At 40.1% G+C, this 14,156-nt stretch overlaps 1 protein-coding gene across 1 annotated transcript in view; it reads right to left on the bottom strand.

The window, feature by feature from the left end:
• Positions 1 to 14,156, bottom strand: part of pdzd7a (PDZ domain containing 7a) — a 28,653-nt gene that overhangs the window by 3,236 nt on the left and 11,261 nt on the right. The window contains exons 8-14 of the mRNA XM_067421567.1: positions 13,321 to 13,530; positions 12,633 to 12,808; positions 9,689 to 9,780; positions 9,481 to 9,572; positions 8,420 to 8,491; positions 6,426 to 7,001; positions 5,521 to 5,621 (exon numbers count right to left, since the gene is read on the bottom strand). Of these exons, the coding sequence (XP_067277668.1) occupies positions 5,521 to 5,621; positions 6,426 to 7,001; positions 8,420 to 8,491; positions 9,481 to 9,572; positions 9,689 to 9,780; positions 12,633 to 12,808; positions 13,321 to 13,530 (1,319 nt within the window). The remainder of the gene's footprint in view (positions 1 to 5,520; positions 5,622 to 6,425; positions 7,002 to 8,419; positions 8,492 to 9,480; positions 9,573 to 9,688; positions 9,781 to 12,632; positions 12,809 to 13,320; positions 13,531 to 14,156) is intronic.

The raw sequence follows: 14,156 nt of genomic DNA, 5'->3' as shown, positions 1-14,156 counted from the left end.
GGAGTGTAATTCTGTGTGTGTGTGTGTGTGTGTGTGTGTGTGTGTGTGTGTGTGTGTGTGTGTGTGTGTGTGTGTGTGTGTGTGTGTGAGTGTGTGAGTGTGTGAGTGTGTGAGTGTGTGAGTGTGTGAGTGTGTGAGTGTGTGAGAGTGTGAGTGTGAGTGTGAGTGTGAGTGTGAGTGTGAGAGAGAGAGAGAGAGAGAGAGAGAGAGAGAGAGAGAGAGAGAGAGAGAGAGAGAGAGAGAGAGAATGACTCAGGGAGGAGTAGAAATCTATGTTTAGCACTCCTACAGCTAAATAGAATTTTTTTAAAATATTTTCAGATTTTGATTCTTCAAAGCCAAATCACAAATTTGGGTCAACCAGTGTTGATCAAAAACTTTCATACAAATGTATGATGCATCTTATCATTTGCATGTAACGCATAAATCTGACAGTGAAGACGCTGAGGAATTGAGATGGTATCCTTGTAATGCTTTGCGATTAGGAGATGTGATGTCAGTTGGCCAATTGCTAGACATTTTCACGACCATAATCATGAAATTAAAGATTTAACTTTTATTGGTACTGAAAAGGTGGAAATATGGAGTTTATATATATATTTATATATAAATAAATATCATTATCATTATATATATATATATATATATATATATATATATATATATATATATATATATATATATATATATATATATATATATATATATATATATATATATATAATGATAAGCTTACTGGATGTATTAAGATTTCAGGGGGAAGTACTGTTGTATTCACTGATGAAGGTTGAGTGACAAAAAAAATAAATAAATACGAATGATCCATACGTGCTTTGTTGCATCATAAGAAAAATGAAATGTATTAAGAAGATATAAGTGAGTGCTTATCTATTTTTTATTTATTTGTAAGCAATGCTTTGGGTATTAAAATACATTTTGGTATATGTCATCAACAGTGAGTAGCACTAAAAAAAAATCTTGTAACCAAAAATAATAATAACTGTATTTTGACCGTTAATATTTTAATTCCCACAAATTGCCCATTTTTGAATTTCGATTTAAAACACTGTAACATCTTGGTGTGTAACTCTTCCTGCACCCTGCTACAGGCCTACAGTATGGATATGTTAAATCATGTGACTTGTGGAGATCTTTGTTTTATCTGGTTTAACTGCTTAGAAAGTAAGAGAGGCACTTGAACCACAGGACCATACTGTTATAGCAACTTGAGGGTGGGCTCTTTTTACTCAGGCCAGTAAGCAACCACTGAGAATAACCAGAGGAACTCTATTACTTAAAGGGTTAATTCAGCGATTAGCATATGGCTTTCTATCAGTAGAAACCCTGGAGTATATTCAAGTGATCGTGCTCCATCCCCTCACATCCCCCTGAGACGAGAGATTTATGCATTTTATTTCTAGAAAAACAAACATTCCGTTGATATCGTACATATCGTCAATTTCCGTTATCTGTAAAATCTTTGGCCAGAGGCTAAAGACTACTGCCAGTAGAGGGAGCTATTTCCGTATGTTTTTAACCCACACATGGAGGGTGGGGTTGCACTCACAGCTCAACTCGCAGCTGCGGGCATTCATGTAAACGGAGCGGTGCGGAACAAAGTGAGTGTTTCAACTTCTTAAATTAATTCCTATTAAAAGTTAAGCTTCCAAAGGCATGAACTGAACACGCGCCAGACTGAACATGTGCTGTGAACGACTGCCGTGGACGCGATTACCTCAGTTCTCACCAGTCACAGGGATTCAGTAGCTGTGGCTTTGGGAGTGGCCTTGTAGGGCAGCGAAGCATTCTGGGAATTGTTGTCTTTCATCCCCATGAGACAAAAATAAATTTTCTGTCATTTCTCAGTATAGAAAGCACCAAATTTAAACTGAACTAAAATACTGAAATACTAGTTGTTGATGTGCATCAGAGACAAGTCTCTCTTCTGAATGAGAGTGCCAAAAAATAACAGGGAAAACGGTATGAGCCTTGACTCATTCGTATTGTTAGAAAAACAGCGAACAAGAACAAGCCCACAATAAACCGAAATTAAACCAAAAGCTGAAAATAAGACGACCCACACCTGTTCACTTTAATAACGCTGTAAATGTGATCGCTTTATGAGCCAAACTTAAACAACAAGCACCAAAACGTTTAGACGTGGAAATGGCAACACTACAAGAGCACAACAACGATGTACTAAAGACGGAAACGTTTTTCCTTTGTGTTTTTCACGCACAGACGACAATGTTGTCAAAATGATCCTCGTTCACACGGATCCACAAAAACGACTTAAAATGTTGTATTCTGCTGCCAGGCTAGTAGTGGGCAATGTCCCTTTGTTAAACACTACGTGTCTACAGACAGAACACGTTATATACATATGCATGTCGGGATATTGCCGTTTTCACGAATTCACGCATTTTCAGGCCCCCAAAACACAAAGTTGAAAATAGTGTCGTGTAAACGCCTTCATCGACTGTGCCTCAGTTAAAATTGCTAAACACAATTTTAATTGAAGCACAGTCTCTCTTTTCAACTCTTTTGTCACTGTAATATTTCTTTGGTCAGAATAGCGGATAAACACGAGAGAAGCCAGAACGTTGCTATGGTTATCACAGTGTCAATGATTCCACAGTTTCTGGAGTGTGTTCTGCACACATGTGGAACAATAATTTAGGGGACTCAATCCCGCATTTCTACGTGGTCGCTCTTGAAACGTTATAGTGTGTATGTGGCCTAATAGTATTGCGTTTTTAAAAAAAACTCTTAGAAAGTCTTAGCAACCGCCAAGCATCACCCTAGCAATAACCCAGAACAAATACTAGAAAAGTTGTCAAGCTACCTCATGGTGGCAAGTTTTGCACAAATGTCTCCATTTTTTTCAGAAAATGTTGAAATGTAGTTTAATCTGTTATTAAACTGTCCTCTGTATTTATCAGCTGAAGAATGGCCGTTAAGATGAAGACAACAGACTATAATCAAGATGAAAAAGTGCTGGACTAATTACACATGAGCTGAATGAGCAGACTCTGTGGAGCCCCGACACATACACAACACCTGACCTCCGTCTGCCACGCGTGTCAACAACGTTTGATAAGAGGGATGTGACTGCAGACAGTGTGTGACAGAAACATGACCTCCATGCCATGGCGCATACTTGCCGCTCAGATAATGCAGTTATCAGTTAGACGACAGGAACAGGAAGTATGTCAACAGGGCGCTCCACACTTTCCTCTGCAGGCCTGATAATCTGCAGAGCTGCAGTGTAGATAGTTGCTTAGAAGAACCTCTCGCGGCTTCAGGGTGTGACAACAAGTGAATTGAGCGGAATGTGAATTAGCCAGTCTTTGGAATGAATGGAAATACCCACTAGTCTTTCACACCAAGCCTAGGTGGAGGCCAGAGATGAGTGGATGCTCTTGGCAACTGAAGGGTTTTGAGCCTGACACCAGATCTCCTGAGTGTGGCAACACAAGCCTCTCAGAGAAGGCCAGGGAAGTGCTGTCACCTGATAGGCTGTGATTGACAAGGATACGTTTTCTCTTGACAAATACACAAACATACGCACACATGGGATTCCAGGGTTTTAACTTTGCATGCGAGGTCACAGAGGTGCCATTGGTACTGTGCCCTCACCTGCATTGACCTTTATACTTTATTCTGCCTCACCTAGTACAGATGCAATGCAACCTGGATGTTGTTTAGTAGGGATGTGCCCCTGAAGTCTAATTGCCAATTCAGAAAGGCATGGGAAATTAAAAAATATTTAGCCCCTAAAGGGACATGGTTTGGCTTGCTGTGGTAGTCGGTTACATCATAGAAAAATAGTAAGATAGTAAAGAGAGATGATTGACAGGATGATGTTGGAGGATTTGGTGCGCAACAGATCTGTGTCATTGTAAAAATGTGTGGTCAGTACCGCCACTCCCTATACACAGTATGTGTGATCACAAATTGGAAAGCACAAAAGCGAGCATGCATTCAAAAGCGATGTGAATGCACTGATGCCCGCGTATTACACACAATAAAAAACCCAACTATATATTTGTGAGACAATGCAAAAGCAGTGAAAAATTTTTTTTTCCTCCCATCTCATTTTTTCATCACCATGTCGCCTTTAGGGGCTCCTTAGAATGAGTCATTTCCTTTCCAAACATAGAATTCGGCTTCAGGCGCATCCCTATTTGTTTGACATGAAAAGACCAGCATGACAACCAGCTTCATGCTTGATCAACCAGCTTCATCAAGAAAAAAACAACAAAATATGTTGATCTATCAGCAAGACCAGCACCAAACTAGATATTACCCAGAATAAACCAGCCTGGACCAAGCTGGTCTCTTCAACAGAGATGTAAAGCATATGTGCAGAAACAAAGCTATCTTAAAAAGAATAGCAGACTCAAATATTACATTTCCTGGCCTGGCTGATATAATTCATCAAAGATGAATGATTTGTGCCACTTAAGCATATAAAAATGCCTCTGCGGTGCGCTCAGCTAAAGTATGGGAGTGCTAGTTATTATAACACAAACAGACAACATCATCAACAGAAGGAATTACGAGGCCTGCAACCGCTGATCATTACCAGACCCTCCAAATAATGATCAATAGTCAAACAATATTCATCAAACTGTGCTACCAGCAATGGCATAGAAAGATGTTCAAGTGTTAGAAAAGGTTAAGACACATAGTTGCGAGTAGATGAGATACTGAACAGTACAGAAAATTTCATATTTTCACATTTCAGTACATTGTGCCCTATTTTATAGTGTACACTTGAGCACACCTCCACTTGGGAACATGCTCCTGTGTTTATCTGATTTCAGATACACCTCCTCAAACTGCCAACTATGGCTGGTCACTTTACATGTAGGTCAAATGGTCACTTCATGTCTACACTAAGGAGCTATTGCAAGCTGCAGTATGGACCAGACTTTCAACTAATAGTCAAAAGTCTGGCTTTGAAAGATAAATAAATATAAAATTTATACTATATGTATAAATAAAGCATATACTAAATGACTAACAAAAAAAATAATCAGAGGGAGAAAACAAAATATTTGTTACATTCTATCACTCATTGAAATTCTCACTAACACCTGAACCTGCACAGAAACGTTGCTGATATAGTGCTGAGCTAAAATCCCAAATGAAACCACACAAAAATGACAGAATCAAGCAGATGGTAACATAAAGGTCTGTGCTATATCATGTTTTGGATGCGTGTCATTAAGCGAAGCGCACAAAACAAGACTGAAGATTGTTCAGTTCAAGTTGTAGTCGAGACCAGCACATTCAAATCTGAATCAAGACCAGTGACAAGAAGAGGGTCAAGTCCATGTGCTCCTGAGTCTGAAACATAGACCATATTTTAATGATCTTCTACTTGTAATGGACTTCGGGTTTTGGTCTTAAAGTCACACTCAACCCTCTCCTTGTCTCAGTCTCATAAGCTGGTCTCGACTACTGCACTACTTAGCATACTGTAGCTGAGGCTATATGAGGAGGATCAGTTACCTTCAGAACATCACTGGTAGAGGCTGCTCCTCCTGGAAAGATCTTCTCTATCTTCACCATTGGCTGCACTTTTGACTCAATGCCACCTGAGATGCTTATTCCTGCACAAAGAAGAGTAGAAATCATCTAGCCATTCAGATGTCAACCATTGACTTAATTTCTCTTAAGAATGTGCAGATTCTGATTATAATTCAAACTAAACAGATGTCTGTCAGTTGTGCCTCTATTATAGACCTTCTTAAAAAGGGAGTTTTGCACTGGGCAATTCACTGCCCTCTTCAGGTGAGGAGAGAAGAGGAACTAAAGGATAATCTCTTGTGATAATAAAAACGTTTCCACAAAAGAATTTAAGTCTGTCAGTGTACACAAGGGCATTGTGTGTCCAGGATGAATCACATGCTTTGCAAATCTATGGTATTAATAGGCTTTAGTTATACTATTACTCAGAATTAGAGATCTGAACAAACCCCTAACCCTAAGTATTAAAACTTATATATATGTCATCCAGCACTGTTTATGTTACCGACATAAATGACATCTCAAATTGGCCTTCTGGGAAGGGATTACTTCTCTTAGTGATCAAACTTATAATTTATGCCTGGTGAATGATAAAAACTTCATGAGTCACAATGAAGGAGGGACTCAAACCATGTCTATAGATCAGAATACAACAGAAACTTGAGTCTGAGAACTTGGACCAGTAAGAATCCACCTAGCAACCACCCAGAACATCATATAACAACAAGATAAAACAATGCACAACAACCTGGCTACCACCAAAACACCCTAGCATTGTGGCGGCCTGGCGGGAATTTTTTTTTTTTAATAAATGTATATAAATCTGGTTCATTTATTTAGTTCATTTGAGAAATATATAGCTAGGACAATGAATCCAAGTAACTCACCCAGGGACTGTTTGGTCTTAGAGATAGAAACCGTGGTCAGTTCATACTCCTGCTCTGGTGGGCTTTCTGAGTGTCCATTGACTGGTTCTTTCCAGTCCTGATCTGAGCTGGGTGTAAACACCTGGGTCAATGATGTCCTGCTCCGATGACGTGCACTCATTACGGTATATTTGACCTCTTTACCATTCTGAGATTTGTCCGTTTTCATTCTATGTCCGTTCCTATGAGGGGATCTCCCTCGCTCTGGGACAGAATCCCCCCTGCTGCATAAAGAGTCATGGTGTGATGTCTGGGGGAAACCGTTGTCTCTTCTCTGGGGGGAGCGTCCATGGCGTTCCGTGCTGTGAGGGGACTCTGAGTGGGGCCATACGGACCGAGCTGGGCTCAAGGAGCGATTACGGAGTGAGCCTGAGATGTAGGTGTCCACCGGTACATCCAAGAGAGGTGTGAACGCCCTAGGAGGAGGAAGTCGTCCAGTCGGTAAACCGGCCAAACGCAGTCGTTCCATATCTTCAACGAGCAGCCGTTCTCTCTCCAGATCCTGCACCGGCTGAAGGTGGAACCCACCCCTGTAATCTATGAGAAGATACAAGAGGATATTAATACCATTTCTCACACACTCTTACACCAGTAACGAATTTATAACAACTAATTTATTGATTAGATGTACCATGGTATATACCTCTCTCTATACTGTATACCTCTATATACCATGGTTCTTTGGACATAATAATACAAGTATTTAATATATCTAAATGTAAATTTTTCTTGAAACGTCTCATCTATTTTGTGATGATGACGATGATGAAGATGAAGACGAGCCGAGAAATCTCAAAATGAATGTCCCTTAATTAGAAAATAAACACAGATAATCCAACTGAACAGCATGTCTACACACAAACAATAGCCAACAATGAACTTAGGAAACAAGGAACTTAAGTAGGCTATATAATGATAAACTTATAGACTGACAGGTGTGAAGATCAAATGAATTGCCAATGCCATAGTAAATAAAGAGTGGAAAACTAGAACAAATAGTTTGCTTTTAATTATTTAATATGGTTTTGCCATCTGATATCATCATTGTACCACCACAGACAGATACATTTTATAGATATACATACAGGACACAATTGATAATTCAGAATCTAAAAATTAATCACGATCACACACGTTTCTCATCCCACAAACATGTGTTCAGATTAATTTACATCTCCTTAAATCAGTGCAGATGTTACAAAACCTCCCATACACACTTTCCCTTTCATCCAGAAATGTGAACGACAATCACACATTCATATCCATTGAGTAAGCAGTGGTGTGGCGTTGCATACACGCACATCTCACTCAGATTTCAGGGGCCTCTAGCACAGAGAGTTTTGAATTACTCCTCTGTGGACGGTACAAAGGGGCTGCATTAAGCCTCAGACCTGCGTGGGTGGACGCTTGGAGGTTAAACAATGCAAGGAGCCTTTCTTGCATTTCAGAAATGACTTCCATTTAAAAGTCAGAGGCACATCTAGTCCGGCACTGTGTACAATCACAGCTGGTACTGTGCGCTCTTAGGTTAGAGGTCATGAGGTCATGCAGTGTCAGCAGCAGCAGAAAGACAAGCAGGCTATTTGGCAATAAAACCGATGCATGTTGAGGACACAAATGATGCATGTGTGTCCCAAATGGCAGCTTACAATGATCCAAACGTCACACTCATTATCAAAAAGTGATGGTAGGGTACAATGACAAGGGCTTGTGTGTGTGTGTATGTGGGTGCGGGTTAAATATCAGGCACAGGAAATTTGTAGTATATGTATGTGTTTAAGTAGATAAGGACAGAAATTCATTTCAGGATATGAAAGGGCTGGTACAGAGGAGAGTTTGTGTCTTCTGGTTATATAATTTCCTATTAGGATCAATCTAAAGACATGAGTCAGCAGTGAAAACACGAGAGAGAAGAAAGAATGGGACATTCTAGTTCACATCAGCAGGGATGTTACCTGGGATGGGTGTTATTAAATGACGACGGGGTGTTCCACCATGACGAGGAGAACGCAGGACAGGAGATCTCGCTGAAAAACATAAACAGTTCACATTAACCATACTGGACACACATATATATATATATATATATATATATATATATATATATATATATATATATATAGTTTTGGGGCGTTTTTTTCTTGGAGTGAGCGGGTTTTGGTGAGCTTTTGGGCTGGAAATTGTCGATCCAATCTGGCAATACTGGTCACACATGTACATAAAGGTTATTGATAACATGCCTCTGAAGTTTTTTTACCACTACAATACTTATAGGCAACTAGCCATCATATCTTCGGCACTATGAAACACATGGTAATGCTAAGTAGTACACATATATAGTTCTTTTATGTATGTTCATTGTACTATAATATGTTAATTTTCAATGGGCATATATGCAGCTGAAACAGGTAGCCTAGTGCATCCTAAATTTTTCAAAATAAACATTTTAATATAACATTATAATCATAATGGCCTTTAGGTGGGGAAGTGCACTTAAGGCCCCTGTGTTGCAAGCTTTTGTTCTTTATGGCATTTTTTTCCTTACATTACTTTGATACTTTAAGTAGTTTTGAAACCAGTACTTTTACACTTTTACTTGAGGAAAAAGCTTCAGTTGATACTTCAACTTCTACAGAAGTCTTTTTAAACCCTATGGTACAAACCAATAGGGTGTCGGAATGGTATATGTTTATACTTCTCATCCAACCACAATCAAATTCACTCTATCCAGATGGCGCAATTTATCTGGTAGGTGTGTGTGTGCGTGTGCGTGTGTGTGTACCTTTTATATAAATTAAAAACTATAAATGCTTGACATTGATTTTTCTGACAAATATACAATTGTGCCTACTTAAGAATTTCTTTACAAAACAAATTATTTATTTAATAACTATAAATATATGAAAAACATTGCTACCGAATGAGTAGGCATATAAACTTTTGACTACTAGTGTATAAGCACTACTCAAATAAGGCAGCTCAAATTTAAAAAGCTTCAAGAGAAAGGTTTTCTTACCAGAACGACTTTTTAGTATGTCATAGGCTTCAAGCTCAAAGGGCACAACCATACTGTCAAAACGGCCCAGATCTGTGGGAGGGATGATCATTCTGCATAAAAGATAGTTAGATGTTAGATGCAAACATTGCAAACAAAGCAAGTGACTGTACGAATGGTGTAAACATTTTTGAGTGAAGTACATAAGCCTGACATTGTAACTCCTCACCTGATCTCCCTCAGCAGCAGAAGCTTTTCAGGCTTGTCCAAGATGGCCAGCAGGGGGCGCACCAGATCCTCAACCACACGCTCAACCAGAAACTAAGAACAGGTAGAGGAGATGCCCTAGTTACATTGTGAACTTTTGGAGTCAGCGATTTAGTCCAGATAATGTGTACTAATCACAAGCACTGGGATCAGAAATTCTAAATCTCACCAAATTTGTCTAAAGCATGAAGCACTCTAATGCTAATGCCTGCTAGTATTCCAAGAGCATTATCAGGATAGCACCTGCATTTATCTCTGTGTGTAATGAGTAAGTGTGGCACTGTTAATTGTAGAGCTTGGATGATCTGAAACACTTGATCTCAATCATAAATGGCAAGTCAAATTAATATTTTGTACATGTAATAGATGTAGGCCAGTGCTTGTAAACCCGTGTGTGATAGTGGCAGCAGTATTTTGCATCCTTTTTAGCGTGCCTGCCTCCCATGCCAAATCCTGCTTAGAGCAATCTCGCTCAGGTGCTGTGACCCGGATGGGAGTGAGGTTTATGGGGGGTGAGTTTAACGGACATAGGCTAGTAAGAGCTGTAGATGTAAACCCCACTCCCTTGGCCTCATGAGGGGTGCTACATGTGCGGTCTTTAGGATCCTTGTTAGCGTGTCCACCTCCCATGGTGGAGAACCCGGTTTGAATCCCGCTCGGAGCGGGACAGGTAAGACCGATTACATAAGCATAACCGGCAGTCACACTGATTTGTCAGAAAAATTTGGAACATGAATAATCAGTATCTGTATAAAGCAGGGGTGCTGAACTCCGGTCATGGGAAGCCACATGCAGAGTTTTGCTTCAACCATAATCAAACACACCTGAGTGACTTAAAGGGTAAGTTCACCTAAAAATGAAAATTCTCTCATTAATTACCGTACTTACCCTAATGTCGTTCGACTCCCCGTTCTCATTCGACACCCGACCTCCGTTCATCTTCAGAACACAAAGGAAGATATTTTTGTTGAAATCCGATGGCTCAGACAGGCTTTCATTGACACCAATGTCCTTTCCTCTCTCAAGACCCATAAAGGCACTAAAGACGTCGTTACAAAGCCCATCTCACTACAGTGGGAAGCGAGGGAAGCTATAATTTTGGGAAGCGAGGAGAATAGTTTTTGTGCGCAAAAAAACGAAATAACGACTTATATAGTGGTGGGCCAAATTCAAAACAATGTTTTGTTTTGAAACTGCTGAAACTGCTGCAGTTTGACACATGATCCGAATCATGAATCAATTCAATACGCTGATTCTTTGTTTTGAAAGTCGTTATTTCGTTTTTTTGGGCACACAAACTATTCTCATCGCTTCATAAAATTATTGTAGAACCACTGTAGTGAGATGGGCTTTGTAACGACGTCTTAAGTGCCTTTATGGGTCTTGAGAAAGGAAATGACATTGGTGTCAATGAAGGCCTGTCTGAGCCATCGGATTTCAACAAAAATATCTTCATTTGTGTTCCGAAGATAAACGGAGGTCTTAGGGGTGTCGAACGACATTAGGGTAAGTAATTAATGATAGAATTTTCATTTTGGGGTGAACTAACCCTTTAATCAAGGTCTGAAGGGTTGCTTACTAGGAAGCTACAGACGTGAGTTTTAAAGGTCCTGTTCTTTGCGTGTTTTCAAAGCTTTGATTATGTTTACAGTGTGCAATATAACATGAGTTCATGTTTCGCGTGTAAAAAAACACAGTATTTTTGACACAATTTACTTATCTGTATACCGCTGTTTCCTCTGTCCTAAAAATGGCCTGATGATTTCCTTGTTCTATGAAGTCCCTCCTTCAAAAATACATAACGAGTTCTGATTAGGCCAGCGCTTCCCGTGTTGGGATTGGACAGCAGCTTAGTGCACGTTGCACGGAAAGGTCCCGCCTCTTTCCATAACGGGTAGATCCGCGCGCTCAATGTTATTGCAAAAATGTCTATATTGCCTAATCAATTTGAGCCGGAATCAGACCCGGAGAATATCGAAGAGGATCGACTACAACCTGCTCAGGAAAGACTTTTGCAGGATGTTTCAGAATGGTACGCTGTCTATTCAGTAGTTTAAACTGATCATTACAAACACTAACAATCGATGGTGTCTGAATGAATTACTATACTTTTATATGGTAAGTTTTTCGGATTAGTTTCAATTACCATCTAACGTTAGTTAACAAAGCTAAACAGCGTTGCACTTTGTGTCATGAGTTACATAAACTGTTAAACGGACCAGCTTAAATAATAAAATACTTACCGGTTGTGCACCATAAACAACGCCTTCTCCAGACAAAGAGGGAACTGCGTCATCTTTTAAGAATAATCTTTCTGCGAATCCGGCATTAAACTGATTAAAATTGAGGAAGCAGTCCTCAGCAAAATGTGCTGCACATAGTTTTAAATTGTGATTATAATTTTCCAGAACCGAGTTAACCATAAACTGCCATTGATCTCGTACATCGTCCGTGGGAAGGCCAAACAAAGGTGATTTGACTCCGGGATGAAAATAACAGCGTTTCAATGGCATGGCGACAAACACACTCTACAAAAACAACGCTTCATATTCTCGACCTGCGAGAGCAAATGGACAACGCCCCCGAATTTGCGTGTTCTTGTGGGCGGAGGGTTCGTCAACAAACGGTTTTAGTTGCGTCATTAAAGCAGGAAGTGCAGCGGTGTAGTCCAAACCGGCCGTTCGCTGTAGGCTTTGAAAGGGAACTTCTGTTAAATAAAATATCTCGCTTGGCATTGAACTTTGAGCTTTATAATTTTACAGGTATTATTTATGCTCTAACAGCAACATTACACACTAACTAAAGTTTGAAAGATGGAATCGCAAAGAATGGGACCTTTAACAGGGTTGGAGCTGAACTCTGCAGGACTGAGGCTCTTCAGCTCAGCAAACTTATAGCTAACTCACCCTTTTACAGTGTCTCATGACAGCGGCCACTTCATCATCATTGAGCAGCTTGCGAGCCATGTCCTCCAACATGGCCATTGACTCCGGGCTGGGGATGGTGCTGTGCTCCCTAATACCGGCACGAGTTTCTCTGGGAGAACTCAACAGGTTAATCATGGGCCGACCTCGCTCTTTACCTGAGGACGGAAGTGCTACAGTCAGTCTACAAGCGCTGACTGCAATTAAAGGGCTTATTTGCATAAAAACAAATTCAGTCTGATCTTACTAGATGCATTCATAAACATAACAGTCTATTTTATGTAACTAACTGCAAATATGTACACTATATTGTATGTTACAACATTACAAAAAGACCACTGTGCTTTATTAATATACGTTTTGAATTGGCAAATCTCCCTGGCTGACAAGCTGTGATTATCTTGAAGTTTTCAAGTGTGTCTCTGTGTGTTGCAATCAATCCATCATTAGCTGAGCAAAACCACGGGGGGCAGACTCAATGCCACTCCAAGGGAATTACTGCAGTTCTGTATACAGCTCCCTGATTTAGCTACTTTAAAAACGTATTATACTCCTTTCTGGCTTTTCAAATGCAAAAACCTATCACTGCCCTTGGTCTCACTTATTCCTCAGCAATGGTATCCACAGAACATGTCCGCATCAAAGTCTGTTAAACCATATGTGGACTCACCCGGTTCGTTATCCAAATGTTTCGGGGATTTGGATCTTCCTCTGTGTCCGTCCCCTGTCCCGGTGTCCTTCCTGTCTCTGGAAGATGACCTTTCCCTCCTGCGTCCACTTTTAAAGAGCAAGCTGACAAAGGTTTTGGATCGCTGCAGGGTGCTTCCCTCCTCCTTGTCTACCTTGTCCTTCTGATGTTTCCTTTTCTTCTGCTTGTCCTCTGATTAACATTTAAACAGAAACGTGTAAAAAAAGACCTCCAGGCAAGGGAGTTAAATTAGCAATTTTAACTATTTTGAATAAATAAATATATGGAAAGCATCAAAGTGATAACATACAAGTTATATAGGAAACAAAGTTTGCAAGTTCAGTCCTGAACCCTGGTGACCCAGAAACTGGAGAGTTACTGAGATCTCAATCCTGTTTCATTGCTACTGTGGCCTCGAGCAGGGCATTTAACCCCAGGTCACTCCAGGGCAGGAGCAGTAGAGCACTAGAAATGGTTTAGTTGAAAAACACCTGCTGAATACAGTATTTACAAAGCCTTTCAATTACATTTTGAGGTAATTTCCCTTAAACAGCACTAGGTAACTTTTCAACCTTCATAATATAATTTTCAAGACTCTTGTGATGATAAATCGACTTACAATAGGTTGAATGACACGTCTGCCATGGCTTGATGGGGTCTGTATCGTTTTTAATCGTACTTTTAAACTTCGGGTTTCGGGTAGTAACCCGAGAAAAAAAAGAACTACAAAATTCGACTGCTTTACGGCATATACGTCACTTCCACCAACACCCACACTTCCTTAAATTCGGATGTGCGAGCCCAACTTTGTTCGTCGG

Source organism: Pseudorasbora parva, chromosome 17 (assembly GCF_024679245.1).
Source record: "Pseudorasbora parva isolate DD20220531a chromosome 17, ASM2467924v1, whole genome shotgun sequence".
In the NCBI taxonomy this organism is placed as follows: domain Eukaryota; kingdom Metazoa; phylum Chordata; class Actinopteri; order Cypriniformes; family Gobionidae; genus Pseudorasbora; species Pseudorasbora parva.
This window is presented reverse-complemented; position numbering and strand designations above follow the sequence as displayed.